This window comes from Gymnoscopelus microlampas (genome assembly GCF_963454915.1).
Source record: "Gymnoscopelus microlampas genome assembly, chromosome: 5".
In the NCBI taxonomy this organism is placed as follows: Eukaryota; Metazoa; Chordata; class Actinopteri; order Myctophiformes; family Myctophidae; genus Gymnoscopelus; species Gymnoscopelus microlampas.
The window spans coordinates 40,901,813-40,928,375 of NC_139942.1; the positions used below are offsets into that span (position 1 = coordinate 40,901,813).

Sequence of the window (26,563 nt, forward strand, 5' to 3'; positions counted from 1 at the left end):
AAGCGACAAGTTAGTGCAGTGGGTGGAATTGTGGGATGTATAATACAGCCTAAGGGGCGGGTCATTCTGCACATGTGTTAATTGTGTTAACATTTTTAATCCGATTCATTCCATGAATTAATTAACTCAGTAAATTTAGTTAATTTGACAGCCCTAATATATATGTATATATATATATTTAAAAAAACTGCAATGAAATCAATCATTTATTTATTTTATTTTTTCCCATTGTGTTTTATATTCATTGTGGTTTTTAAAATATTTTGGGACCAAATAAAGGATATGGAGACTGAACAAGTTTAAATTGGTGTGTGTGTGTGTGTGTGTGTGTGTGTGTGTGTGTGTGTGTGTGTGTGTGTGTGTGTGTGTGTGTGTGTGTGTGTGTGTGTGTGTGTGTGTGTGTGTGTGTGTGTGTGTGTGTGTGTGTGTGTGTGTGTGTGTGTGTGTGTGTGTGTGTGTGTGTGTGTGTGCGTGCGTGCGTGCGCGTGCGTGCGTGCGTGTGTGCGCTCTTTGGGAAAAGTTCCACACTGTTAATGACTGGTGGTTTATTACACATTTGACATTATCATAATTTGCTCGAGACAATGTTAATTCCTATGTAGGTCCTATATATATATATATGTATATCAATCTGTATAATATTGTTTAGTAGGTAGCCTACATTACAACAAATAGCACACTTTGTTCAAAAGGGTTTCAGGCGAATGAGATCGCATCCTCCTAATTAACACCTGTCACCAACCAACATAACCAGTCTGAACAGTATGATGATTGTGAACGAGTATGGCGAGTCTGTCTGAAACTCGAGCTGAACAGTAGCATATACTGCATATTGGTGCAGTGCAGAGGGTAGAAGCTGTAGGCTAGATATTGATTTATATAAGAGCTTTGCTCCATATCAATTTTAACCGTTTACATGCCGTACCATTAAGTAGTCTGTGCATATACGTGTTTTGTCATGAGCAGAACAGAACGTTCATCACTGTTTGATGGACACACACTGGACCGGGACCACCCCTCAATGCGGATGAGGTCTTCACAGATAAATATATCTTGTGGGCTCTCCCCCCCTCCTCCTCCCGTTGGGTTCCCAACATCGGCAGTGGCAAGCCCACTGTACTGTAGCAGGCAACACGGATGAATTAGAAACCTGCTGTTACAACTCCTTCTCTTTTCATTTGGCATTTTGAGGAGTGAGGAGGCTGAGAACTCTTATGTCCCTCATCTTGACAGAGTGAAACGGATACAAGGTTAGTAAAAGCAAGTGCTTTCTTATTTAAACCGTTTGATTGGTTTGAGTAAATAAACACAAATCAAAGGCAATTTTTGTTTATTTTATTTTATTTGATATATTTTAGTAAGGATTCTTCGCATGAACAATGGCCCAACATCTATAGCACTTAATTTGTATGCAAGACACTCTGCACGGTGTTCTCATTGGGCTTGGGAACTTCTTGGCATGGGCGACCAGTCACCAGGCTTGCTTTTCCAACTCCCATAACTTCAATTTATACTGCGACAAACCTACATTATAACACACGAAATTAACGAATTTGAAAGTTATTCTGCATCCAGAGTAGACTACTAAACTGCCATGCATAAAAATAAAACTCAACCATTTTTTTCATATACCGATGCACCATTCTTGGTCATTCTAGGCAGTGCTAATTATGCTCTGAAGTGGGTCCCTAGTGTTACATAGCACTGCAGCTGCCCCATGCTGTAAGACCAACCAACTGCAAGGGCTAAAATAGGAAGAGGAGGTTGGGTTGCGCAGCTGACGGTGCCGATTCCGAAGAGACGGAGCGTTGCAATCCTATTTAAGTCACATGCATGGCCGCCCGTCGCTTAGAAATGTCACTCAAACTCAATTAAAGCGTTTTGGGCCAGTTAGTCTAACTTTAAGGCCAACATTGTTCAAGGGACACGGGACATTGAAATCAAGCATGAAAATAATACGAGTTTATGATCTTTAAATTATATTTATTAAAATATGCATTTTCTCATGCAGACCCATGGTGTATGATTGTAAATGTAATACAGGTTAAGTCATTTGATTTCATAAATGTATGGATAAAACTAAAGCAAAGCAATGAAGGCAAGGCAAGGCAACATATTGCTTGCCAGTGTTATTAATCAAAGGGGTGCAGGTTAGAAAGGAGGCTACTTTATAAGTATAAACTATGCCTATAGATCCAAACAATATATTCAAACCAATACTGTTGAGAATGGACACAGCATGTCTGAAACTATACCTACAGAAACAGGCTTCTGCTTAATGATAATATACATTTAATGCAGTATATGTTAAACGTACTTTACTAATTAGTCATCTCATACAAAGTGTACAATTCTTATAATTGCCTACTACTACTGTGTGTGTGTGTGTGTGTGTGTGTGTGTGTGTGTGTGTGTGTGTGTGTGTGTGTGTGTGTGTGTGTGTGTGTGTGTGTGTGTGTGTGTGTGTGTGTGTGTGTGTGTGCCTGTGCCTGTGACTGTGTGTGTGTGTGTGTGTGTGTGTGTGTGTGTGTGTGTGTGTGTGTGTGTGTGTGTGTGTGTGTGTGTGTGTGTGTGTGTGTGCGTGCGCGCGCGCGCGTGCGTGCGTGTGTGTGTGCGCGCGCGCGTGCGTGTTCAGTCAGACCTAATATTTGCTCTCCATCCCTGTAGAGCTCCTGAATAGAGTTCGAGAGTCAAAATGGGGATCAAGGCTAGACTCCCCAAATATGAGCTGTATCTCTACACAGCTGTACTCTCCGGGGCCTTGATATGGGCAGCGAGTTGGATATTTGAAGCCTCAAGTGGTGAGTGGTGACACATGATGACATATAACAGAATCCCTGTGTACAATTTTGTAATCAAAGACCTGTTCGGGTCTGGTTGGCTAAAGTGCTCCTCAGAAAAAGGGATGCTAGAGTTCAAGTGGTTAAGGTAAACAAAAAATAAATCCTATCACACAAAGATTTGGCGGATCCCCTGTAGTAACTCTAAGGATCCCCTAGGGGTCCCGGACCCCCTGTTGAAGACCCCTGTTCTAGATGGAAAGGAATACCCCCACCTCAAACCATGCAAAGCCCAACAGCATTATTATGAAAGCTAATAATAACTGGTCCAATTAGTGGCTTATGATCGTGCTATAACAAGAATGAAAATATAGCTGGAGAATAGTTTTAGAGAATGTGTTCCTGAGCTGGGGATCGCAAACACTTTACCAGCCAATCCACCCAGCGGTAATTTTGCCCACATTTTGCATATTCTGACAGTAAAACACTGCCACCAGCCTCTTCAAGCATGATTTACATAGACTGAAAGATGAATTATGTAATCCAGTAGGTGGATCTGGTTGCCACAGACAGAGTGCTGACAGAGAGGGTTACAGCACTGCAGGGAGGATCAAATTGTGTTTTACTATTATGTCATTGATGTCGAGCGGAAACCTTGTATGTTAAAAAAATATATATTTTAGTTATTATTAGCATTTATATAGCGCCTTTATCCAAAGTGCTTTACAGTGTGAATTATATTCACCCATTCACACATCCATTCACCAGGGAAATCTACCTGCAAGGCATCAACCTGCTTATTGCAGTTAGGGGCTCAAGCACACTTCGACACCTAACACAGCCAGAGAGCGGACTAGGAACTTTCCGATTCCCATGTGGTAGTGCTTTTGTAGATTTATTATTTTGTATTGTGCTCTGGTTACCAGTGACTGGGTTATGGTAAATAAAAATGTCACACCCAGTGTGAAGTAAACGGTGCCTCACACCCATGTGTTGCAAATACTGCTTATTAAAGATCAGACAGGCTGCTGCTGTCTCTATCCCTCTCACTTAAATTAGTTGCAACTTTGTGTTTGCATATAAATTGCATTTATATGGAATCAGGCTGCAATCTAAATAGTAATTTGCCATGTAATTTGCCATGAATGCAATTACTGTACACAATTCTGTATACAGTCAGGTTTTCCCCAGAAATAAGAGGCTTTCTCTTTCCAACTCTTACGTTCTGATATCCTATTATACGGCCATTAGTGCAATCAGTGGGGGGGGGGGGGGGGGGGGGTTGTACAGTCACAAACCTGTCTAGATATTTATTTTTTATCTATTGTGTCTCTCTAATTGCTGCCTTATCTTTTCCAGTAGCTTACAGTTCAATCATTTCACTGTATCTATGATTTAACATAATCTCCTAATTGTTTGCGTTTGTAGGAAAGATGGTGATTGGGAAAATGTGTGCTAAGCATATTACACAATATTTGGCTCTGCAATTGTCATGCCTTAAATGCACTGTCTAACAATTACATTGTTACCTGTTTGTGGTAATCTACACAGTAAAATCCAAAGCGTTAATTGAACACTGAGTGTACAAATGTAACAAAATGGACCCATAACATTTGTGCAGTCTCTGAGTTACAAATGGATAAATTAACATGAAACAACTTTACTGCATGCTGTGCAACTTGTACCACACAAGAGATCTGCCAAACATGAGCATGTCAACTACAAACTCAGATGCCTTACCATCACCAATAGATCATACTGCTATAAGTTAACAAATCGTCGCCTTGCTAAACTAATGGCCTAAGTCATTTTTTTAAGTTTTTCAGGAAAAATAAATAACTGATCCAAAACAAAACTATATGATATTTCTTAATCATTTAACCCAAAATGTTTATAACAAATTATGACTATTTAAATAAAAATAACACTGTCTGTCAGTTATGTAACATAAGAGATTTAAATTGGTTTAAATAGGATTGAATCTGACTTTTTTTTTAACAAAATGGCATAAATCAGTAAATAATTTGGCTTAAGTCACAAAACCATGTGACTTAGGCCAAAAAAAAGGCCTATTTTGGCCTAAGTCACACTAGGGAGTTAGGCCATTATACTAAAAGGGGAGTGAACAGCATGATCCTTTTCAATTAGGAGATGGGCGATTTTACCAGAAGTGGCCACTAGTGTCATGAGGAGCTGACTTAGGCAAAAATATAATTGTCCTCAAAAAATGACATAGGCCATTAGTTTAGCAAGGTGACGAAATTATAACATTTTGTTGACTGTACGTTACAGAGAACCTAAACAGGAAGGCCTTCAAAGAGCACGTGAAACCAGGATGGCATTATTTTGGCAGAAAAATGGTAAGTAGTTATTTTATTTGTTTGTGTTTCTCTTTGTATTTTTCAATGAATTCCCAATGTATCTTTTATTTCGATTGTCATGTATATTATGCAATGTATGCCTTCCACAGGATGTGTCAGACTTCGAATGGGCGATGTGGTTCTCTACATTCCGCAATCATATCCTTTTCGCTCTCGCTGGTCATGTGGTTTTTGCCAAGATTTTCAGCCTGATTGCTACCAAGGTACGTGTGTGCATGAGTGTGTGATAATCTGCATTTATAATACATGCATGACTGTATTGTAATGCTCAGTGTTTGTGTATAAATAAATATACACTATGTATCTATCTGTATGTCTGTACATTTCTCCAATGAAAGTGAAATAACAGGTTATGTGTGATGTGTTGCGTGTTGCATACATTGTGAAGTAGTAGGCTATAGTTTATATAGAAGCACTTTTGTCAACATTAGGCCAAGGACTGCACAACAAATAATGGGAAGAGTTTATTTTGTATACTGTAATCAGGACATTTTTTTTTTCCAAATTCTTTATTCATATATTCCTAATGTATTTAAAAGTACTCAACAGGGTAATCAGTTACTGCATAGTATCTCTGGCCTTATAAGAGAAAGAGACATAAGAGAAATTATGTAAACATGTAAGAAATAAACAGTATCCATATCCCAAATTATTTTGCATTAACAAGTTTTGGTTAAATAATAATCAAAACAATTATTGTGCCATCCTTGCCCTAATACCTTTTGACTTGACGCATGTCATAGAAATATTCAAATGCAAAATGTGTTCTTATGTTTTGCTATCTAGTCAAGCTACAAAGCAGGCTCTACTGGGTTTGGTTAGCCGTTATTTAGATTACTTCTCTCTAGGGTGGAGAATATTCACTCCCTGCCCTGACCTGTCTTCCACTCTGCATCCTCAAAGCGTAGATGACCAGATCTGAACTGCTGATTAGTGATTAGAAGTTAAGATAACCCTGTGGCAGAGTATGTGACATATCTTTGTGGACATACTTGTTTGGGGAGAAAAAGGCACGCGGGAGATGGGAGCAAGGGAGTTCTTAGGCTACAGAGAGGAACTCTTACAGAAAATGACTATGCTGTAATTTGTCTTCTTCAAGAAATACAACTTATGTAGAAAATATCATTTTTCTATAACATGCATGAGTTAAACGATTTGGATGATCTCTGTTTTTGAGAATGCCAATGAGTTTTCAATAAATATTTGTACATATTTAAAACAGCTCAAAATGTTTTAAACATGTTTTCTGTCTTGTTTCATGATTGCAATGAAGATTGGTATTGATGGATGTAAGGTAACATCAATAAACGTAATATGCATTTCTGTAACCCATGTCATACATGTCATCTAAAGCATTGATATGTGGAAGGAATATTAATTTGTAACATTGTTAACACACTCTAATCTGCTGTTCATCCTGGGCCTAGCCGTGTCAGCACAGTAGTTGTAGTACTACTAACATGACTCACTGTTTGTACTGCGTACAGTATGCATATTGGATGGTACAACGATGATGTTCAAACACTACATTGACGTTTGCTCCTACTCACCCACAGCACAGACCCTTGATCTTTGGTTTGTACGGCGCTGTGGCTGTCCTGGTCACAATGGGCTGGACGTATCTCGCCCTGGTACTGTCTCACTGCATCATACTCTACAGCGTTGCCCTGGTCAAGATGAAGTTGCTGTGCTTCGTTGCAGGCCTGGCCACGTTGGCTTCCATCAAGCTAGAACCCTATAACGCCTGGCAGGTAGGTTGTTCCTTGTGATGAAAACCCAAACCAGTAAGCCTACACTGTACTATGTGCTTATTAACAGATCACTATCGTTGCATATCGAAATTCAAGAGTGGAATACCGAAGCAGCAAATTAAGCTGCTAGCTGTAAGCTTATAATAGCATCTGTCAGCTTGATGTAGGTTGAAGCTGAATTCTAGTGTCTGTACATAGACGTTGAACATCATCCTGTTTGATGTCTGAATCCATCTTTAGGAAGCCTTGGTGACCGGTTCGTTTGACCTGCAAGATGTCCTGTTCTATGGAGGTCTTGGTTTCTCCATCTTTCGCTGTATGAGCTTTGCTTTGGAAAACTGCGAGAAGAAGGATGGCAACTACACATTGGGTGACCTGCTCAAGTATAACTTCTACCTCCCTTTCTTCTTCTTTGGACCTATCATGACTTTCGACCAGTTCCATGCTCAGGTGAGTTTTCAAGGATTATGCTGAATGGAATTGGAACTGCTGTCACTTTTGCTCACACCATAACACTCCACACTGTGTAATCCATGCTTAGTTGGCCATGTGTTTTAGCTGTACAGTCATTTGAAGGCAGCTGGCCAATGCAGTATTTATAACGTGGTGAAGGCTGACACACTTAAGATTCTGTCACATTCTCTGCTCCTATAAAGTGCAAATGCAGTCAGAGGACCGATCCTTATAAGCTAAAGGGCAAATTTATCTTGGTTTAGTACAAAGCCCATGTTGGCTTCCATGTTCTCTCTCTCTCTCTCTCTCTCTCTCTCTCTCTCTCTCTCGCTCGCTCGCTCGCTCGCTCGCTGTCTCTCTGTCTCTCTGTCTCTCTGTCTCTCTGTCTCTCTCTCTCTCACACACACACACACACACACACACACACACACACACACACACACACACACACACACACACACACACACACACACACACACACACACACACACACACACACACACACACACACACACACACACACACACACACACACACACACACACACACACACACAGTGGTGAGCTGTGGATTTTTGAACTAAGGGTACTGTATTTTATGACGTCACGCGCGCGCACATAGCCACTCAGCTCAGTGCTAGTTGAAATACTGTATTCAACATGTGATTATTAATGTAATCATATGTATTATTTTGTTGTATTGTTGCATTGTTAATTTGTTGTTTTTATTTTTGTTTCAAATTAATTATTTTATTTTCCTTTTAATTTTATATGAAAGCCCTTTACATAGACTCACCCACACATAAGTAGGCCTACTTAAAATAATCAGACAACTTGTCTTTGTCTTGTCTCAGAGAACTGGGTCCTCTGCTAAGCAATCCCCTTCACACCTTGCAGTGCAGAGATGTTGTCTGTCATTGTGAGAGGAATGTAACACATTCAATTCAAGTCCGTGTCTTTTCTCGAGTAGCCTAATGTATGCAAAGCAGCCAGGTAGACGCTATTGAGAACGGCTCGCCGCTGACGGCGCGAACCTTGAGAGGCTATTGTTTTTAAACTTTAAGGCGTTAAAGACCGCCGCTGACGGTGCGTGCACGCGCGCCCCCAGCTCCCACAATGTCAGAACTAAGGGTACGCCGTACACCCCCGTACCCCCTACAGCTCAACCCTGCACACACACACACACACACCAGGTTTGCCAGGTTTGTATCATTTATCAGAACATGAATAACTATAAAAAAAAAGAACAATAATAATAATAAGATCAATGTCTATGTCCTCCAAGACTAACGTCCCCAAGCTGGCTCGTAAGGACAAGGAGCTGTGGAACATCACCTCCCAGGCGTTGTTGCATCTAGGAGTCATTATGGTGGTGGATGTCTTCTTTCACTACCTCTACATCCTGACCATCCCCAGTGACATGAAGCTGGTCAAACAACTGTCTGATTGGTCCCTGGGTCAGTGTGTTATTAACCTGGCATGCCTATTTTGGGCATGTCATTATAGGTGAAATCTTTCAAAATGTCAAAATCACACATGTTCACAATTTAGCAATTAAAATGTAATTATTTATTTCTTTATTTTAAAAAAAGAAATCTACGAGCTCACAACGCAATTGGCTATTTTCATGTGACACCATTATACAGCAAAGTATATAGAGATAATGTTGATATAACGTATAAATCAGGATTATGTCCATTTTAATCACTTTAAACATGACCTCTATGTATTTGTTGTAGGATTAATAGATTAGCAGCCATACATCGGAGCATTTTTCTCTGTCTCTGAAACGCCTTCCAAGTTGAGCTGAAATATTTACCCCAGTGATATCACTGGAGTAAAATCTAGGAATGGGACTGCTATCTTTACTTCCTGGTTCTTAGCCACCAGATGTATTTATGGCAGAATAGCAATCTTGACTTCCAAAAATATGACTCAGGTTGTAATAGACTGTAAAGGTGTGCCGGGCCGTTGCTTGCCCACCAAATGAATCATACTTGTAGGAAGGAACACAGAGAAGGTCAGAAAAAGAGATAAAGGTGTTGGATCATATCATAAATATTGTTGTTTCTATCGAATATAATAACTATTAACTGAACTGCACGCCAAAAGCATCATATCGCCCCTTTATTGTAAGTCAAAGGCATTATCTGGCACAGCTTTATCAAGCATAGAATTTTAATAATAATAGTAAAAGTGAATGGTGGAAGGTACAGTATAAAGAATGACACTGTGCCTTCCTTCGTAGCAAAATAGAAAATGACATGGACAAATTATTTAGATTCTAAAAATACAAAAAAAAGGTACAAAAGGAAGTTATGAAAAACATAATTCTGTCTTTGGCTTATTATTGCAGCTGGTCTGGCCTACTCCAACCTGGTGTATGACTGGGTGAAGGCAGCGGTCATGTTTGGCGTCATTAACACTGTGTCAAGACTGGACCACCTGGACCCTCCTCAGCCTCCCAAGTGTATCACCATGCTCTATGTCTTCGCTGAAACGTAAGTGTCCATGGGAACCGAGAGATTAGTACGATAATGAATCTCTGTTTATATCTTGAAGTTAACTACTTTCAAACTGGTGTCCTTATTTCGGGTTGTTCAAAGATGTTCCACAAAAAAGTGGTTATGAATACATGATAATGGTAGAGTTTTTGTGAATCCATAACACTGAAATTCTGTCATGATATTTACAACATTATGTGTTCTTCTTATAGGCACTTTGACAGGGGCATCAACGAATGGCTGTGCAAGTGAGTGTTTGATTGAATTGAACAGATATTACATTCTCAAATTGACATTGAAACCGAATAGATGTGTCTACGCATGGTTCTTCATTAAATTGATTCTTCCTAGTTTGGCTGAGTATGTTCCCTTGTTGTTTTGTTCAACAGATATGTCTACGATTACATCGGCTGTAATCATGACCAGATCTTCAAGGAGCTGCTGGCAACTATCTCCACATTTGTTGTCACCACCTTGTGGCTTGGACCGTGTGAACTGGTCTACCTCTGGTCCTTCTTCAACTGCTTTGGTCTCAACTTTGAGCTGTGGGTGGCCAAGCTTTTCTCCTTTCCTCCATTCTCCACTATTGAGGTGAGCATTGTGACATAAAACATTTAGAAAGATTTTTGAAGTATATGTGAAGTATTTTTCATTGGTGTGTGTGTGTGTGTGTGTGTGTGTGTGTGTGTGTGTGTGTGTGTGTGTGTGTGTGTGTGTGTGTGTGTGTGTGTGTGTGTGTGTGTGCGCGTGTGCGTGCGTGCGTGCGTGCGTGAGTGTGTGTGTCTGTGTGTCTGTGTGTCTGTGAGTCTGGAGCTAATCTCGCAAACTGCTGGACTGATTCTTCACATAACATAAAACTTTCATTTTACAACGTCAATGGGGCTCTGATCGGGCTGAAACCTTGCTTAGATTTGGGGCTATACCACATCAACAATATGTCATACATGTCTGTTGTAAAGATACATATCAGAGTCACGCCATTCCCATGTGGATCCACATGATCAAATTTGTCATGTAACAATCTATACACTGTTCAATACAATGTATTCAAGTCCCAATAACCCCAATTAAATCCTCCTGTCTCATCTGTCTTCAGGGTCTGATTGGTGAAGCCATGTCACGCAGAATCAGGGGTCTGTTCAATGCTGCCAATTTCTGGCTAATTATCCTGTTCAACGTTCTGTCTCTCAACAGTCTGGAGTTTGCTAAATTAGTGGCAAAGAGGCTTCTTTTCACAGGTGAGAAACTTGTTGGATAGTGAACAGGGACAATTTTTCTATTTAGAGTTCTCCTTGGGGTCCAGTCAATGAAACTTTATTCCCAGGTATTTAAGTTGCTTGCTTGATCAGACAGGTCCCCTCATATATAAATCATTCAACTTCAAATTCCACATTAACCATGTTAGACTCATTGGAAACATATGTTCCTAGTTCTGGTGAATGATTGATTGATTGATTGATTGATTGATTGATTGATTGATTGATTGATTGATTGATTGATTGATTGATTGATTGATTTTGTCCTTCTAATACATGAGCACAATTCCATCATTTTTTAATTAGTTATTTCAAGCATGAAGTCTTGGATGGACTAGATGTAACATGTACATGACAGGAAATATTGACATAATGAAATAACTAATCAAGAAGAGGAAAATCCTTCTAATGTCTCCTCATACATTAGAAGGACAATATCAGTAGCCAGAACCAGGGGTGTGTGTTGTCAATTTCTCTGGGGTGCACACAAAAGCCCAAGTAGAAAGTCCTGAAATGACACCTCTGCATGTGAATATCCTCTTCGTTTTCCACCATGTCCTATATGCCATCTTCCCTCTCTCCAGGTTTTCCTGTATCTACCCTGTCAGTGTTACTTGTGACCTACTGTGGTGTGCAGCTGGTGAAGGAACGAGAGAGAAACGTGGCCCTGCTGGAGGAGGCTGAGGCAGAAGCTGCAAAGCCGATAGACGGTGCCAAAGAAAAGGCAGAGTAAAACGCGTAACAAAACGGAGGTTTAAAGACTTTACCTACAACAGCCTGGTCCTCAGAAATGGACTGAACCAGACAACCAAGTCTTGCTTACGAGTCCACGTTTTTGCTTTTGTTTGTCAGAAGCAAGGGTTTTGAACTGTGAAATGTCCTGAAGTGCCCTTGCTGTGGATAGCTACCACACGTTCTTTGGCACAACCCCACTAATGGTGCATTTTGTATTTTATGGTATAATGGTAATGGTGTCATTTGTATTTTATCCAAAACAGATAATTATTTATCAGATCATAGGCATGGCAAATATATTTTGAAGATAGAGATAATATATTGATGAAGATGCAGTACTGTAATGGAACTCCTACTAGGTCCTTTTTTGATTGTTTTACATTTATTTTTAATGTACCAAACGTATGAGTCGAGGGTGTCTCATTTTTACCTCAGACTATTACCCAAGTATCACAACTTATCTTAACCTTTATCTTTACAAAAAAGGTTTTAAACTTGAATAAACACTAAACAAAGGTGCCACTTTCACATAGAGTTCTCCTGAGACTACTGTCCACCATATTGTTTGTCGGATACTGTATCGTATTTGCTCTACTGTTTCGAAAGCAGAAATGCTAATTGCGCTGTATGTTAAAGTCCACTTTGGACTAGATATAGAATGTACTGATGAGTGATGTTTCCATTTAAAATAAATCAAATAGAATTCAGCTCAGCTAAAGCACTGAGACCCATCCACACTGAACACAGCATGGAGAGAGAGAGAGAGAGAGAGAGAGAGAGAGAGAGAGAGAGAGAGAGAGAGAGAGAGAGAGAGAGAGAGAGAGAGAGAGAGAGAGCATGGTTGCTTTACCCCCACTATCGTTATCTTCTACAAGAGATTGGGTGTGACTGAAATTTCTGCATTATCTCCCCCCTCTCACATGAGAAGAGCTGGAAACATGCCACTGAGGCCGGGGCCCTGGGTTTGTTGAGAAAGGTAACAGGCCTAGCAGGGAATATGGGCCAGCTGCCTTCTGCCTGTCTCCTAAAGTCTGCAATGTGTCTTCCACAGACAGTGGAAAATCCCTGCTGACAGCTATTATCTTTTTTTCCTTACTTTTTTTCTTTTCTTTTTTTGTCCAGGTTTCTATTTTAAATGTTTCTATTTTCAGGTTTCTATCTTCATTTCAACGGTTCCATTTATTTGATTTGACACATTACTTCAAAAGAGAATGTTTTAGTTCTGGGTTCCATTTGTTACAATGTGAAGATGAAAGAATTAAAAACCTGTTGGAATAAAAAAAAGTCTGTGTAATTGTTTTACACGTAGATATACCATTGTATGGTATACTGAATTGTCAGTTTATCAATATCGCTAGCAAATAGCATAAAAGGTTTGCTGTACTATTTGACTGTTGATTCAAGTTACTATCATTTATCACTGCAAGAGGGTCTTGTTTCAAAAAATAAATAATCCATAAGGATATTTGTACGGATATAATATAAATGAAATATTATTATTATTATTACTCTCCGCAGGAGAGTATTGTTTTCACTTTCTAAATATGACACACCGATTGGTCAAGCCTCACGTGACACGTGACAATACGGTGAAATACTGTATAAATACATGGCATCACTTTGACAGTGTCTTTGCCACTGCCAAAGTGAGGTAAGACAGGAACCATCACGAAATGGCTGCATGGCTGATACATAATTGGCAGATAGGACAGATAGGACACTTATATAGACAGGAGGGATATGACACTTACACAGACGGATAGGACACTTACAGTACACAGACAGGACGGATAGGACACTTATACAGACAGGACGGATAGGACACTTATACAGACAGGACGGATAGGACACTTATACAGACAGGACGGATAGAACACTTACACAGACAGGACGGATAGGACACTTACATAGACAGGAGGATATGACACTTACACAGACAGGACGGATAGGACACTTACAGTATACAGACAGGACGGATAGGACACTTACAGTATACAGACAGGACGGATAGGACACTTATACAGACAGGAGGGATAGGACACTTACACAGACAGGAGGGATAGGACACTTACATAGACAGGATGGATAGGACACTTATACAGACAAGACGGATAGGACACTTATACAGACGGATAGGACACTTATACAGACAGGACGGATCGGACACTTATACAGACAGGATGGATAGGACAGTGTTAGAACATAAGAATTAGAACATTCCCAACATTCCCAACACAAGTCTGGTAAGAGTGAGGTAAGACAGGAACAATCACGAAATGGTTGAGAAATGGCGGATACTGTAACAATTGGATAGGACACTTACACAGACAGGACGGATAGGACACTTACACAGACAGGACGGATAGGACACTTACATAGACAGGACGGATAGGACACTTATACAGACAGGAGGGATAGGACACTTATACAGACAGGACGGATAGGACACTTATACAGATAGAAAATTCCCAACATTCCCAACAGCGGAGAGTTGTGCTCCGAGGAGCACTTTTTCTAGTTATTATTATTATTATTATTATTATTATTATTATCAATATTAATATATAAACAACTTTAAAATAAAACACAATGACAAAAGAACATTTACATTTTGCCCCCTAATGATCGTCCTCTGTGTTAAATTAAGTTACCTGGGAGATCCACACATTGAAAGGGGTAAGTGGGAGAAATGAAACATTATGGACTGGAACGGTGTCAGGGGAGGTTTATTATGTAATATGTCTACAGCTGACTCCAGAAATGTCCCTTTGTTATAGTGTTTCCCAACATGGGGTCCAGGGCAGGCCCCTCTTGGTGGGTGCCAAAGATCACAGGGGGGTGTGAGGTCTTGACTGTTTGGAGGTGGTCCAAAATGTTAAACATGTTGCAGAAAATCATTGCTAATTCGTACTTGTTACATCATTGTGAAGTACACTAATAACATTGTTAAAAAAAAGTTTCAGAAAGTTTCCGAAATAGCAGCTCTACAAGCTCACAAGCTATTTTCACTATTAGGCTAAAGCAATACACTATGGTGGACTCATCCTCCCTCTTGACAGTCAGTGTTTCCAATCCAGATCAGTTTCAGATTAGTGAGAGAGAGAGAGAGAAAAAAACATGGAGGTGGAGTGAAAGAGTAGATATTTCATCAAAGTAACAAGACCCGGTCAGGCTGAATGGTGAGAGGATGTGGTGGATTTAACATCGTGACACCTACCTACTTGGTTATTCATTCAGCTGTTTGCGGGGGACTGTCTTGTGCTGGAGTGGATAGGCCCTCTTCCCTATCCACCAAAATGGATTCCTCAGCTTTGTGAGAACCCCGTCTATAAATACCCTCTGACTTGCAGTGTGACTGATGTCCAGAGACAGCTGCAGCTCGCAGCCTGCTGGTGGACACTAGCCACAGCAATCCAGCACTGTTAATACAGGCAGTCTGGTGTGGGGTTAGAGTAGGGTGCCCCTCTTCGAAAGCTCTCCCTTCCAGAAACCGTAACCAGGTTAAGTAGACAAGACAAAATGGCGGCCATGACGATAGACCCGATGGAGCAGCCACGGATGTACCAGCAGACCCTGCTTCAGGACGGCCTCTGTGACCTCTTGGAGAATGACAAGTTTGTGGACTGTGTTCTCAAGATCCAGGGCAAGGAGTTTCCCTGCCACCGTTTGGTGCTGGCTGCCAGTAGCCCCTTCTTCAAGGCCATGTTTCTGTCAGAGCTGGAGGAAAGCAAGAAGCGTGAGATTGAGCTCAAAGATGTGGAACCGGGAGTTATGGGCATGATCCTGCGATACTTATACACTTCTGACATCAATCTGACAGAGCAGAATGTCCAGGACATCTTCATGGTGGCAAACATGTACCAGATCCCCTCCATCTTCTCTGCTTGTGTATCCTACCTCCAGGAGAAGCTGGTGCTGGGCAACTGCTTGGCAATCTTCAGGCTTGGCCTGCTTCTCGACTGCCCCAGGCTCTCTGTGGATGCCAGGGAGTTCATCTGCGAACGCTACCAGGTTATTGTCAGGGACCAGGACTTTCTCCAACTCGGCCCAGCTGAGTTGGCCTCCATCATCACCTTGGACACGTTGAATGTGGACCGGGAGGAGGTGGTGTTCGAGTCCCTGATGGAGTGGGTTTCATATGATGAGAAAGAGCGAATGGCTGACCTGCCAGAGTTGTTGCACTGCGTCCGTTTCCGGCTGATACCCGTGGATTACTTCAAAACCAAAGTCGAGTGCCACAAACTTATACGGTTAAACCAGGATGTCAAGAAGGAGCTTGAGCTCATCAAGGACGCACACAATGGTCGACTCCCAAAGCCCACGAAACCTAGTAGGAGCGAAGGGGCAGCGGGGGGGGAGGACAGCAGCGAGGAGGATGAAGATGAGGACGGGATGCTTCCTGGCATCCTCAACGACAACCCGCGATTCGGGATGTTTGAGACAGACCTGGTGCTGATGATCAGTAATACGGGTACGGTGGCCTATGACCCGGTTGCAAACGAGTGCTTTGTGGCCTCAGAGTCCACAGAAATTCCCAAGAATCACTGCAGCTTAGTGACCAAGCACAACCAGGTGTTTGTGGCCGGAGGACTCATCTACAATGAGGAGGACAAAGATGAGCCATTCAGCTCGTACTTCCTACAGGTAATTGTGTGAATATATGAGGGGTATATTATATATATAATCCAACATCCCTGTCATAACCAACATCCCTGTCATAATGTGAGAACGAATTATGTTGATGATCAATGAAATTGGACGATTACATATCCATTTGGGTCAATATTTACACCCTCTGAGCTAAACTAACTGGACTGTGTCGATAAATACATCTCTATATAATTTGTGTTGTATGTATGGAAAAATAGATTCCATTTGAAAATAATGATTCAGTTCTGTGTTCTTCCTTTGATCCCAGTTTGACCCAGTGAGTTCTGAATGGCTAGGGATGCCCTCTCTACCCAACCCTCGGTGTCTGTTTGGGCTGACCGAAGCAGAGAACTCCATCTTTGTCGTGGCTGGCAAGGAACTAAAGGAGGGAGAGCATGTTTTAGACTCAGTCATGATCTATGACAGACAGTAAGTATAGTATTTGTCATAATATATATATATATATATATATATATATGTCACATTGATCACACACTGATGAGGTCGTTCTAAAAGTGACATATAACACTTGTTTAGACTTTTCATTTCAACAGTACATGCTTAGTCAATTGACGGATTGGAAGAACAACTGTACAGAATCATCCCTCATGAGTCATGACGCTATATTCTATTCTTTTCACAGGTCATTCAAATGGGGGGAGTCAGACCCTCTACCTTACGCTGTGTATGGACATGGAACTGTATCACACAATGGTCTTGTGTACGTCATGGGAGGAAAGTCAGAGAGCAAGTATGTGGTACTTATTGTCATTGACATAAATACTGATTAGCTTACAGTTGAATTACAATTTTCTGTGTATTTCCACTCTCAATCGACTTCATTGTTTGTCATTGAGTTGTCAACAGCTTCACATTTGTTACTGTTTTGTCAACTAAGGATCAACAATGCCTTTATTTATAACACACTAAGGTTTTGATCACTGGGATCTTCATAAGGTTCCTTTTGTTTATTAATTTATTCTAACCTACAGTATTATACTCTGTTAAATGGTTTTCAATTGTTTGTTTTGTCAAGTCTTCCATACATTGGATATCTTATTCCGAAAGACAACTCTACAGGCCTACATTATCATGAGTGACCTTCCTTTGTGGCAAAAAAAAAGCAAACAGTTTTATATTCTGTCCCTCCATCGTTCTGTCCTTTGCAGAAAATGCATGAGGAGGGTGTGTGTCTATAACCCCACTAAGTTTGAGTGGAAGGACCTGGCTCCTATGAAGACGGCACGCTCCCTGTTTGGTGTCACTGTACACGAGGACCAGATTTACGTGGTGACAGGCGTCACAGATTCAGGTCTGACAAGTGCAGTGGAGGTTTATGACATCGCCACCAACAAGTGAGACTCTACTGTTTTATTATAAAACTGGGGTATCTTTCCAGGGTGGGTGCTTACTTACATCACTTACATGCATCTACCTGGACAATAGCTGATCTACAAGCTCACAACGTGGTGCATTGCAAAGCACTGTAAGCTTGTAGATCTGCAATTATCCAGGTAGATGCATGCTGAGACACAGAAGCCTGTGTTATTTTGTGCTGAGAAATATCCAGATTTTTTTGTCCTTTCCTCCGCTTTGACATAAATATGAATGGTTACAATCTGAGAGATTCCAAGCCAACATTCAATCGTCCATTCATAGACTATAGTTGATAGTAGTTATGAGATGCTGTATCATTCATACACCCATGGTATGGTAGCTATAATGAAACAATCATATTATAACTTACGCATGCTGATATAATTTAGAAAGAACTGGTTCCTTATTCCAATTTTCTACTATTTATGTGGTGTGTGTGTGTGTGTGTGTGTGTGTGTGTGTGTGTGTGTGTGTGTGTGTGTGTGTGTGTGTGTGTGTGTGTGTGTGTGTGTGTGTGTGTGTGTGTGTGTGTGTGTGCGTGCGTGCGTGCGTGCGTGCGTGCGTGCGTGCGTGCGTGCGTGCGTGTGTGTGTGTGTGTGTGGTCATTCTACATCCCAGGTGGTCTGAGTTCACAGAGTTTCCACAGGAGCGTAGCTCCCTCAACCTGATGTCCATGGGGGGTTACCTGTACGCTATAGGGGGTTTTGCCATGATGCCCAGTGAAAGCAGTCCAGAGCCTGTGCCCACAGAGATGAACGACATCTGGAGGTGAGAGTTGCTGTTATTGGCAGTGCTGGACAAAGTACTCGTACTCGACCCCCCCAGTACTTGAGTGAAAGTATAGATCAAATTAAGCTCACTTGAGTGTAAAGCCTCAACTACAACAACCAAGTCTTCAGAAACAATAGGAGGAACTTTTACTTTACTTGAGGCGCAGTGCTTTAGAGTGGGGGGTGGCCCTACAATATTAGAACATGCTCTTCTAATTGACTGACACTGTCTCCAATAGGTATGATGAATCAGACACCTGCTGGAACGGGATTTTGAGAGAGATTCGCTATGCAGAGGGAGCAACAATTCTTCCTGTCCGTCTCAATACGCTGCGTCTAACCAAGTTGTAACTGAGCTGCGGGGTATTTCATGCTATAAATCTCAACAACTACACAATTTTTCATAGCCTTCCGTGTGGTTGATTTTCCATGGATATTCACTGCTGTCTGGTCTTTATGCTTTGTTTTGAATTTGAATTCCTATAAGAATCCCAAATGACTGAAGGGCTAAGTAAGCCAGTGAGCCTCTTGTCTGTCTGTCTGTCTGTCTGTCTGTCTGTCTGTCCCCCCGCCCCATGTCGTCCTAACATCACTGGAATGGCAAATTTCAACAGTCAATCCCCATCAACTTTCAAGACAAATTAGTTTGTGTACCAGTTTAGACTTTATATGTGTGCATTTACATGCTTCAGAAAGCAGCTTTTTGGGGTGAGATGCCTCTTTAAAAAATCATCATTACCATAATATGTAATATTTGTGATCATTTCATAGGCCCAAACCAGCAACATCAAGGGTATATTTATTTGGCCTCTATTGGCACAGTGTAGTGTTATGCATACAGAATGTTTTATTTTACCCTAAGTTATGCAACAAGAGAAGAAAAAAGTGATTCCTCAAGTACAGTGTTAATCCAATCAACATGATATGGTTGGTTAAAGTAGACATGTATTTCTTGTACAAAAAGCTAAACTGTACCTGGACCTGAATCGTATTTGTATATCATTTTTGTTACATATTTTGTTCTTTTTTTCTTGATGACTTGTTTGATTTACATGATGTAGAAATAAAGATGATGGACTGCCATTGCTTTTCTTTCAGTGTCGGGATGTAATTATTGTTTGCTGTTGAGGGTTAGGATTAGGGTTAGAGCCATGTACATTATACTAAATGAGGAGCTTCACACAGGGATTTTGATTGCTTGTGTGCTATCTATTATCATTGATTGATTGATTGATTGATTGATTGATTACTTTATTAACAGATTGCAAAATAGTACAAAGGTACAATTATACAAAAAAGCTAAAAGAATAACACAAAAGGTCCCAAGGGCTTGTTTCCACTGTGGTCCTGTGAATTAAATTCATTGAGACATTTAAGTAGTAACCTGATCAGTTTGTTTTGAGGTCTGAAGTTTTGCTTTTAACGCCTTAGTGGTTGCTAGAGAACAATGAGGTGCATGCATAGTCAAAATTACATTGTATTAGTGCTCCAGCTCCAGTCATATGTGCTATGCATGTTTGGCGGCCAAACAGACAGGTCAAACTTTGGCCGAATGTGAAATTGAAAATTGCAGTACTTTAATATAGCCCTAGGGGGAGTCAAAACATAAATTTTGATTGCTCCACACCACATCTTTAAGTGTTGGTCAGGAGTAGGGACTGATGTCTTAACTAAACCATAGATGCTAATCAAATTGTTGGCTTAGGAATGCGACAAAAAAAAAATCCATGAATTTAAGGTGTGTAATTGATAGAAAATAAGTAATATTTTGGGTGAACTGCTTCTTTAAGATAACTTTGGCGCTGCATGATTTTATACATTTTTAAAAATCCTGTCTTTTCTCATTTATATTTTAAATAAATAAATAAATGAAAAAATAAATACAAATAAGTGACATCAGTCAGCTCCATATTTGGGCAAAGTTTCAGCCCAATCCGACCTTTCATTGACTTCCGCTAAAACATCTAACTTCTAAAAATAGCCTAATCACACTATGTGTATATTGGGGCCTATATGGAGCTGACTGATTTGTTTGCACCTGATGCCATGATGACAAATTGATGTTAGACAGCAGATTCCATATTTGGGGCTAGCTGCATTGGGAACTCCTTATATGGTTAGTGACATGAGCTTAAATGCTCGTGCCAGGTCTGACGTACCTGGCGTGACATCAGAGATACTCTGCCCAATCAGCATGTAACTGTGATGCCCAAATATGGGAAAGTTTGGAGATATAAATAAACGTGCCAGCGCTCCTCTCCGATTATTATTTTAGTAATAATAGGGAAGTAGGATACTTTTGTAAATTAGAGATTTACAGTTTAGTATAGTGTGTGCACTATACTAAGATCACCCGAGCTGGCTTGTGCATATCATGGATTTCCTCTTCTACAAGTCCCACAAGTCACCAGTGGACATCGTCAAGACCCTGAAGGACAGCATGATGGTGTTGGAGAAGCAAGACATCTCTGACAAGAAGGCGGAGAAGGCCACAAAGGAGCTGTCGAAGAGCCTTGTGGCCATGAAGGAGATCCTGTACGGCACTGATGAGAATGAGCCCCAAGCGGAGGCGGTGGCCCAGCTTGCTCAGGAGCTCTACAACAGTGGCCTGCTTAGCACCCTCAGTGGGTGCATCCACACATGAGCGACAAGTTGACGCCCGGAAGTCGGAAGTCCCGTCCACTCCCATGTTATAGGAAAAACCGGACCGGAACTTCCGGTTTCTAACTTAACATGGGTGTGTACGGGGCTAGCGTAGCGTAAGCGTACCGTTTGCCGTCAGCATACGCTCATGTGTGGATGCACCCATAGCCAACCTGCAGCTCATTGACTTTGAAGGGAAGAAGGATGTTGCTCAGATCTTTGTCAACATCCTGGGGCATCAGATCGGCACCCGGATGCCCACAGTGGAGTACCTGTGCACCCAACCAAACATCCTCTTCATGTTGCTTAAAGGGTACGAGCTTCCAGAGATCGCCCTAAACTGTGACATCATTTTGAGAGAATGCATCAGACATGACCCGCTGGCCAAGATCATCCTGTGGTCAGAGCAGTTCTATAACTTCTTCAGATATATGGAGACGTCTACATTCGTCACTGCCTCGGATATATTTGCCACTTTTAAGCACTTGCTCACAAGACACAAGCTACTGAGCACAGAGTTCCTGGAGCAGCATTACGACAATTTCTTTAGTGAATATGGGAAGTTACTCCACTCAGAGAATTATGTGACCAAACGGCAATCCCTCAAGTTACTGGAAGAGCTTCTTCTCGACCGGCATAGGTTCACCATTATGACAAAATACATCAGCCAGCCAGAGAATTTGAAGCTAATGATGAACCTACTACGAGACGAAAGCCGCAACATACAGTTTGAGACTTTCCGTGTTTTTAAGGTGTTTGTGGTCAACTCCAACAAGACGCAACCAATCTTCGATATTCTGTTGAAGAACCAGACCAAACTCATTGAATTCCTCAGCAAGTTCCAGAATGACAGGACGGAGGATGAACCGTTCAATGAAGAAAAGAAGTACCTGGTCAAACAGATCAGGGACTTGAAGAGGCCTGCTCCCCAGGAGGCTGCCTGAAGGTGGGCATGGTGGAAGCAGAGGGCAAAAAAGACCCCATTCATCTTCCTGTCCGTCTCAATACGCTGCGTCTAACCAAGTTGTAACTGATCTGCGGGGCATTTCATGCTATAAATCTCAACAGCTACACAATTTTTCATAGCCTTCCGTGTGGTTGATTTTCCATGGATATTCACTGCTGTCTGGTCTTTATGCTTTGTTTTGAATTTGAATTCCTATAAAAATCCCAAATGACTGAAGTGCTAAGTAAGCCAGTGAGACTCTTGTCTGCCAACAGTCAATCCCCATCAACTCTCAAGACAAATTAGTTTGTGTACCAGTTTAGACTTTATATGTGTGAATGTACATGCTTCAGAAAGCAGCTTTTTGGGGTGAGATGCCTCTTTAAAAAAACATCATTACCATAATATGTAATATTTGTGATAATTTCATAGGCCCAAACCAGCAACATCAAGGGTATATTTATTTGGCCTCTATTGGCGCAGTGTAGTGTTGTGCATACAGAATGTATTATTTTACCCTAAGTTATGCAACAAGAGAAGAAAAAAGTGATTCCTCAAGTACAGTGTTAATCCAATCAACATGATATGGTTGGTTAAACTAGACATGTATTTCTTGTACAAAAAGCTAAACTGTACCTGGACCTGAATCGTATTTGTATATCATTTTTGTTACATATTTTGTTCTTTTTGAGTGGTGCCAACCACTCCTACATTTGACTTTGTCCGTGTGTCCGTCCGTATGTCCGTCCGTATGTTTGAGCACGGCTGATTGGTCAAGCGTCACGTGTCACGTGACAACATATTGTTGCTGATTGTTGCGGATGCAACCAGTTACACTTTCAAAGGCACCACTCTCTTCACACTGGGTGTTATTTTTTTCTTGATGACTTGTTGGATTTACATGATGTAGAAATAAAGATGATGGACTGCCATTGGTTTTCTTTCAGTGTCGGGATGTAATTATTGTTTGCTGTTGAGGGTTAGGATTAGGGTTAGAGCTATGTACAGTATACTAAACAAGTAAGACGCGCGAACGCTGGAAGCGAACGCATCTCGAAAATATTGTGTATTTACGGACTTTGTGTGTGTGTGTGTGTGTGTGTTTGTGTTTTGACTGTAGCTGCACCAGGCAGTGCACTGCACACAGACAGACACACACACAAGCCGAGCAGACTTTCATAGTAAGCTCCACTTGGGCGGAGGCGCGCCTCCTTCCGCGTTCGCAATGAGGAGCTTCACACAGGGATTTTGATTTCTTGTGTGCTATCTATTATCATTGATTGATTGATTGATTGATTGATTGATTGATTGATTGAATACTTTAATAACAGATTGCAAAATAGTACAGAGGTACAATTATACAATAATGCTGAAGGAATAACGCAAAAAGTCCCAAGGGTTTGTTTCCACTGTGGTCCTGTGTATTAAATTCATTGAGACATTTAAGTAGTAGTTAAGTATATCCTGATCCGTTTGTTTTGAGGTCTGAAGTTTTGCTTTTAACGCCTTAGTGGTTGCTAGAGAACAATGAGGTGCATGCATAGTCAAAATGACATTGTGTTAGTGCTCCAGCTCCAGTCATGCGCTATGCAATTATATGTGGAAAGAAAACACAGAAAATAGTGGGCTACTAATACTCCAGCTGTAAATGTGAAATTGAAAATTGCAGTACTTTAATATAGCCCTAGGGGGAGTCAAAACATACATTTTGATTGCTCCACGCCACATCTTTAAGTGTTGGTCAGGAATAGGGACTGATGTCTTAACTAGACTCATAGTCAGATGCTAATCAAATTATTGGCTTAGGAATGCGACAAAAAAGAAAAAACATGAATTTAAGGTGTGTATTTGATAGAAAATAAGTAATATTTTGGGTGAACTGCTTCTTTAAGATAACTTTGGCGCTGCATGATTTTATATATATTTTTTAAATCCTGTCTTTTCTCATTTATTTTTTAAATAAATGCAAAAATAAATACAAATAAGTGACATCAGTCAGCTCCATATTTGGGCAAAGTTTCAGCCCAATCCGACCTTTCATTGACTTCCGCTAAAACATCTAACTTCTAAAAATAGCCTAATCACACTATGTATATATTGGGGCCTATATGGAGCTGACTGATTTGTTTGCACCTGATGCCATGATGACAAATTGAGGTTAGACAGCAGATTCCATATTTGGGGGTAGCTGCATTGGGAACTCCTTATATGGTTAGTGACATGAGCTTAAATGGTAAATGGTGCATTTATATAGTGCTTTTATCCAAAGCGCCGCTGGCGTGACATCAGAGATACTCTGCCCAATCAGCATGTAACTGTGATGCCCAAATATGGGAAAGTTTGGAGATATAAATAAACGTGCCAGCGCTCCTCTCCGATTATTATTAGTAGTAATAGGGAAGTAGGATACTTTTGTAAATTAGAGATTTACAGTTTAGTATAGTGTGTGCACTATACTAAGATCACCCGACCTGGCTTGTATCATGCATATCATGAATTTCCTCTTCTACAAGTCCCACAAGTCACCAGTGGACATCGTCAAGACCCTGAAGGACAGCATGATGGTGTTGGAGAAGCAAGACATCTCTGACAAGAAGGTGGAGAAGGCCACAAAGGAGCTGTCGAAGAGCCTTGTGGCCATGAAGGAGATCCTGTACGGCACTGATGAGAATGAGCCCCAAGCGGAGGCGGTGGCCCAGCTTGCTCAGGAGCTCTACAACAGTGGCCTGCTTAGCACCCTCATAGCCAACCTGCAGCTCATTGTCTTTGAAGGGAAGAAGGATGTTGCTCAGATCTTTGTCAACATCCTGGGGCGTCAGATCGGCACCCGGATGCCCACAGTGGAGTACCTGTGCACCCAACCAAACATCCTCTTCATGTTGCTTAAAGGGTACGAGCTTCCAGAGATCGCCCTAAACTGTGGCATCATGTTGAGAGAATGCATCAAACATGACCCCCTGGCCAAGATCATCCTGTGGTCAGAGCAGTTCTATAACCTCTTCAGATATATGGAGACGTCTACATTTGTCACTGCCTCAGATGCATTTGCCACTTTTAAGCACTTGCTCACAAGACACAAGCTACTGAGCACAGAGTTCCTGGAGCAGCATTACGACAATTTCTTTAGTGAATATGGGAAGTTACTCCACTCAGAGAATTATGTGACCAAACGGCAATCCCTCAAGTTACTGGAAGAGCTTCTTCTCGACCCGCATAACTTCACCATTATGACAAAATACACCAGCCAGCCAGAGAATTTGAAGCTAATGATGAACCTACTACGAGACGAAAGCCGCAACATACAGTTTGAGACTTTCCGTGTTTTTAAGGTGTTTGTGGCCAACTCCAACAAGACGCAACCAATCTTGGATATTCTGTTGAAGAACCAGACCAAACTCATTGAATTCTTCAGCAAGTTCCAGAATGACAGGACGGAGGATAAACAGTTCAATGAAGAAAAGAAGTACCTGGTCAAACAGATCAGGGACTTGAAGAGGCCTGCTCCCCAGGAGGCTGCCTGAAGGTGGGCGTGGTGGAAGCAGAGGGCAAAAAAGACCCCATTCATTTGGATTAACGTCAGGAATACAAGTCTGCTTGGACCCTTCAGCAGCTGCTGCTTAGGGGTGTTGATTTCTGAACAAATGGGAAGACTTTTTTTAGGAGACAATTTAAAACCGACAAAGACAAACATGACCATATCTTTTCATCAGCTCCTCTGCTCCTCAGTGGACGTTTGATTTATTGTTTTTTTTTCTGTGTTGATTTCTGGAAATCAGAAGTTCGGGATCTCCATATATGGGCAAGTGTTTTAACCAATCCACAGAGATTCCTTGATTTATTTACAGTATATAATAATACATAGTAGATGAAGTCTGTATAGACATGGATGTAAACTGCAACCGGTGGGCGGAAGCATAGGAAGTATACAATGCAGTGTTTCTAGGTTGTTGTTTTTTATTTTTGTTTTTAGATTTTGTTTAACTTTGACATATGAAGCTGAGTGGTTAGAGTGGCCGTCTGGGAATCGGAAAGGTCACTTGACCCCCAGCTCCCCCAGACTATTATGGGTCTGCTCCCCGGGCGCTGTTAATTAATGGAACCCACTGCTCCTAATTTTATTCCATGTACGTGCAAATGTACTTGGTAAATAACCCAACAACAGCTAGAGGGGACACCATTTTATTTTTTATGTTCTATATGACCTTACACATTGACTGCTGGTTATGGCGACAGTGATCGTACGCAAGGCGTATGTATGCTCCTTGATACTTTATCATATCATCTTGCAATTTCTAAATTTCGGTTACAATTTTTCATT

At 41.1% G+C, this 26,563-nt stretch overlaps 4 protein-coding genes across 5 annotated transcripts; all 4 read left to right on the top strand.

Annotated features, from left to right (window-relative positions):
- Positions 1 to 872: 872 nt before the first annotated feature.
- Positions 873 to 13,155, top strand: hhatla (hedgehog acyltransferase like, a). Of its 2 annotated transcripts, XM_084057446.1 has the most exons (13): positions 873 to 1,250; positions 2,668 to 2,801; positions 5,073 to 5,140; positions 5,251 to 5,364; positions 6,435 to 6,455; positions 6,718 to 6,912; positions 7,153 to 7,362; positions 8,650 to 8,821; positions 9,721 to 9,865; positions 10,081 to 10,116; positions 10,258 to 10,459; positions 10,965 to 11,106; positions 11,709 to 13,155. In XM_084057446.1, the coding sequence occupies exons 2-13, from the start codon at positions 2,696 to 2,698 to the stop codon at positions 11,855 to 11,857; spliced, it is 1,560 nt and encodes a 519-aa protein (XP_083913572.1). In that variant the 5' UTR covers positions 873 to 1,250; positions 2,668 to 2,695; the 3' UTR covers positions 11,858 to 13,155. The 2 variants fall into 2 exon arrangements, with proteins under 2 accessions (XP_083913572.1, XP_083913573.1); XM_084057447.1 differs by lacking the exon at positions 6,435 to 6,455.
- A 2,130-nt stretch (positions 13,156 to 15,285) lies between these two features.
- LOC311045537 (kelch-like protein 40a) lies at positions 15,286 to 19,748 on the top strand. Its single transcript, XM_084057439.1, has 6 exons — positions 15,286 to 16,503; positions 16,778 to 16,938; positions 17,153 to 17,260; positions 17,679 to 17,864; positions 18,505 to 18,654; positions 18,896 to 19,748. The coding sequence occupies exons 1-6, from the start codon at positions 15,379 to 15,381 to the stop codon at positions 19,005 to 19,007; spliced, it is 1,842 nt and encodes a 613-aa protein (XP_083913565.1). The 5' UTR covers positions 15,286 to 15,378; the 3' UTR covers positions 19,008 to 19,748.
- A 1,282-nt stretch (positions 19,749 to 21,030) lies between these two features.
- LOC311045548 (calcium-binding protein 39-like) lies at positions 21,031 to 22,243 on the top strand (the record flags this gene model as incomplete). The annotated part of the gene is made up of 2 exons (XM_084057454.1): positions 21,031 to 21,280; positions 21,468 to 22,243. 2 exons carry the CDS (start codon positions 21,031 to 21,033, stop codon positions 22,241 to 22,243), a joined length of 1,026 nt encoding a protein of 341 aa, XP_083913580.1.
- Positions 22,244 to 24,737: 2,494 nt separating this feature from the next.
- LOC311045546 (calcium-binding protein 39-like) lies at positions 24,738 to 25,766 on the top strand (the record flags this gene model as incomplete). The annotated part of the gene is made up of 1 exon (XM_084057452.1): positions 24,738 to 25,766. One exon carries the CDS (start codon positions 24,738 to 24,740, stop codon positions 25,764 to 25,766), a length of 1,029 nt encoding a protein of 342 aa, XP_083913578.1.
- Between the last annotated feature and the right edge of the window lie 797 nt (positions 25,767 to 26,563).

What these genes read in the sequence shown, in the direction of transcription:
- LOC311045537 (XM_084057439.1), top strand. Translation starts at nt 15,379, where the DNA reads ATGGCGGCCATGACGATAGACCCGATGGAGCAGCCACGGATGTACCAG. An exon ending in TCAGCTCGTACTTCCTACAG is followed by an intron (nt 16,504 to 16,777) that starts GTAATTGTGTGA and finishes CTTTGATCCCAG; the next exon opens with TTTGACCCAGTGAGTTCTGA. An exon ending in GAGATGAACGACATCTGGAG is followed by an intron (nt 18,655 to 18,895) that starts GTGAGAGTTGCT and finishes TGTCTCCAATAG; the next exon opens with GTATGATGAATCAGACACCT.
- hhatla (XM_084057446.1), top strand. Translation starts at nt 2,696, where the DNA reads ATGGGGATCAAGGCTAGACTCCCCAAATATGAGCTGTATCTCTACACA. An exon ending in TCAGCCTGATTGCTACCAAG is followed by an intron (nt 5,365 to 6,434) that starts GTACGTGTGTGC and finishes ATTGCAATGAAG; the next exon opens with ATTGGTATTGATGGATGTAA. An exon ending in CTCTATGTCTTCGCTGAAAC is followed by an intron (nt 9,866 to 10,080) that starts GTAAGTGTCCAT and finishes TTCTTCTTATAG; the next exon opens with GCACTTTGACAGGGGCATCA.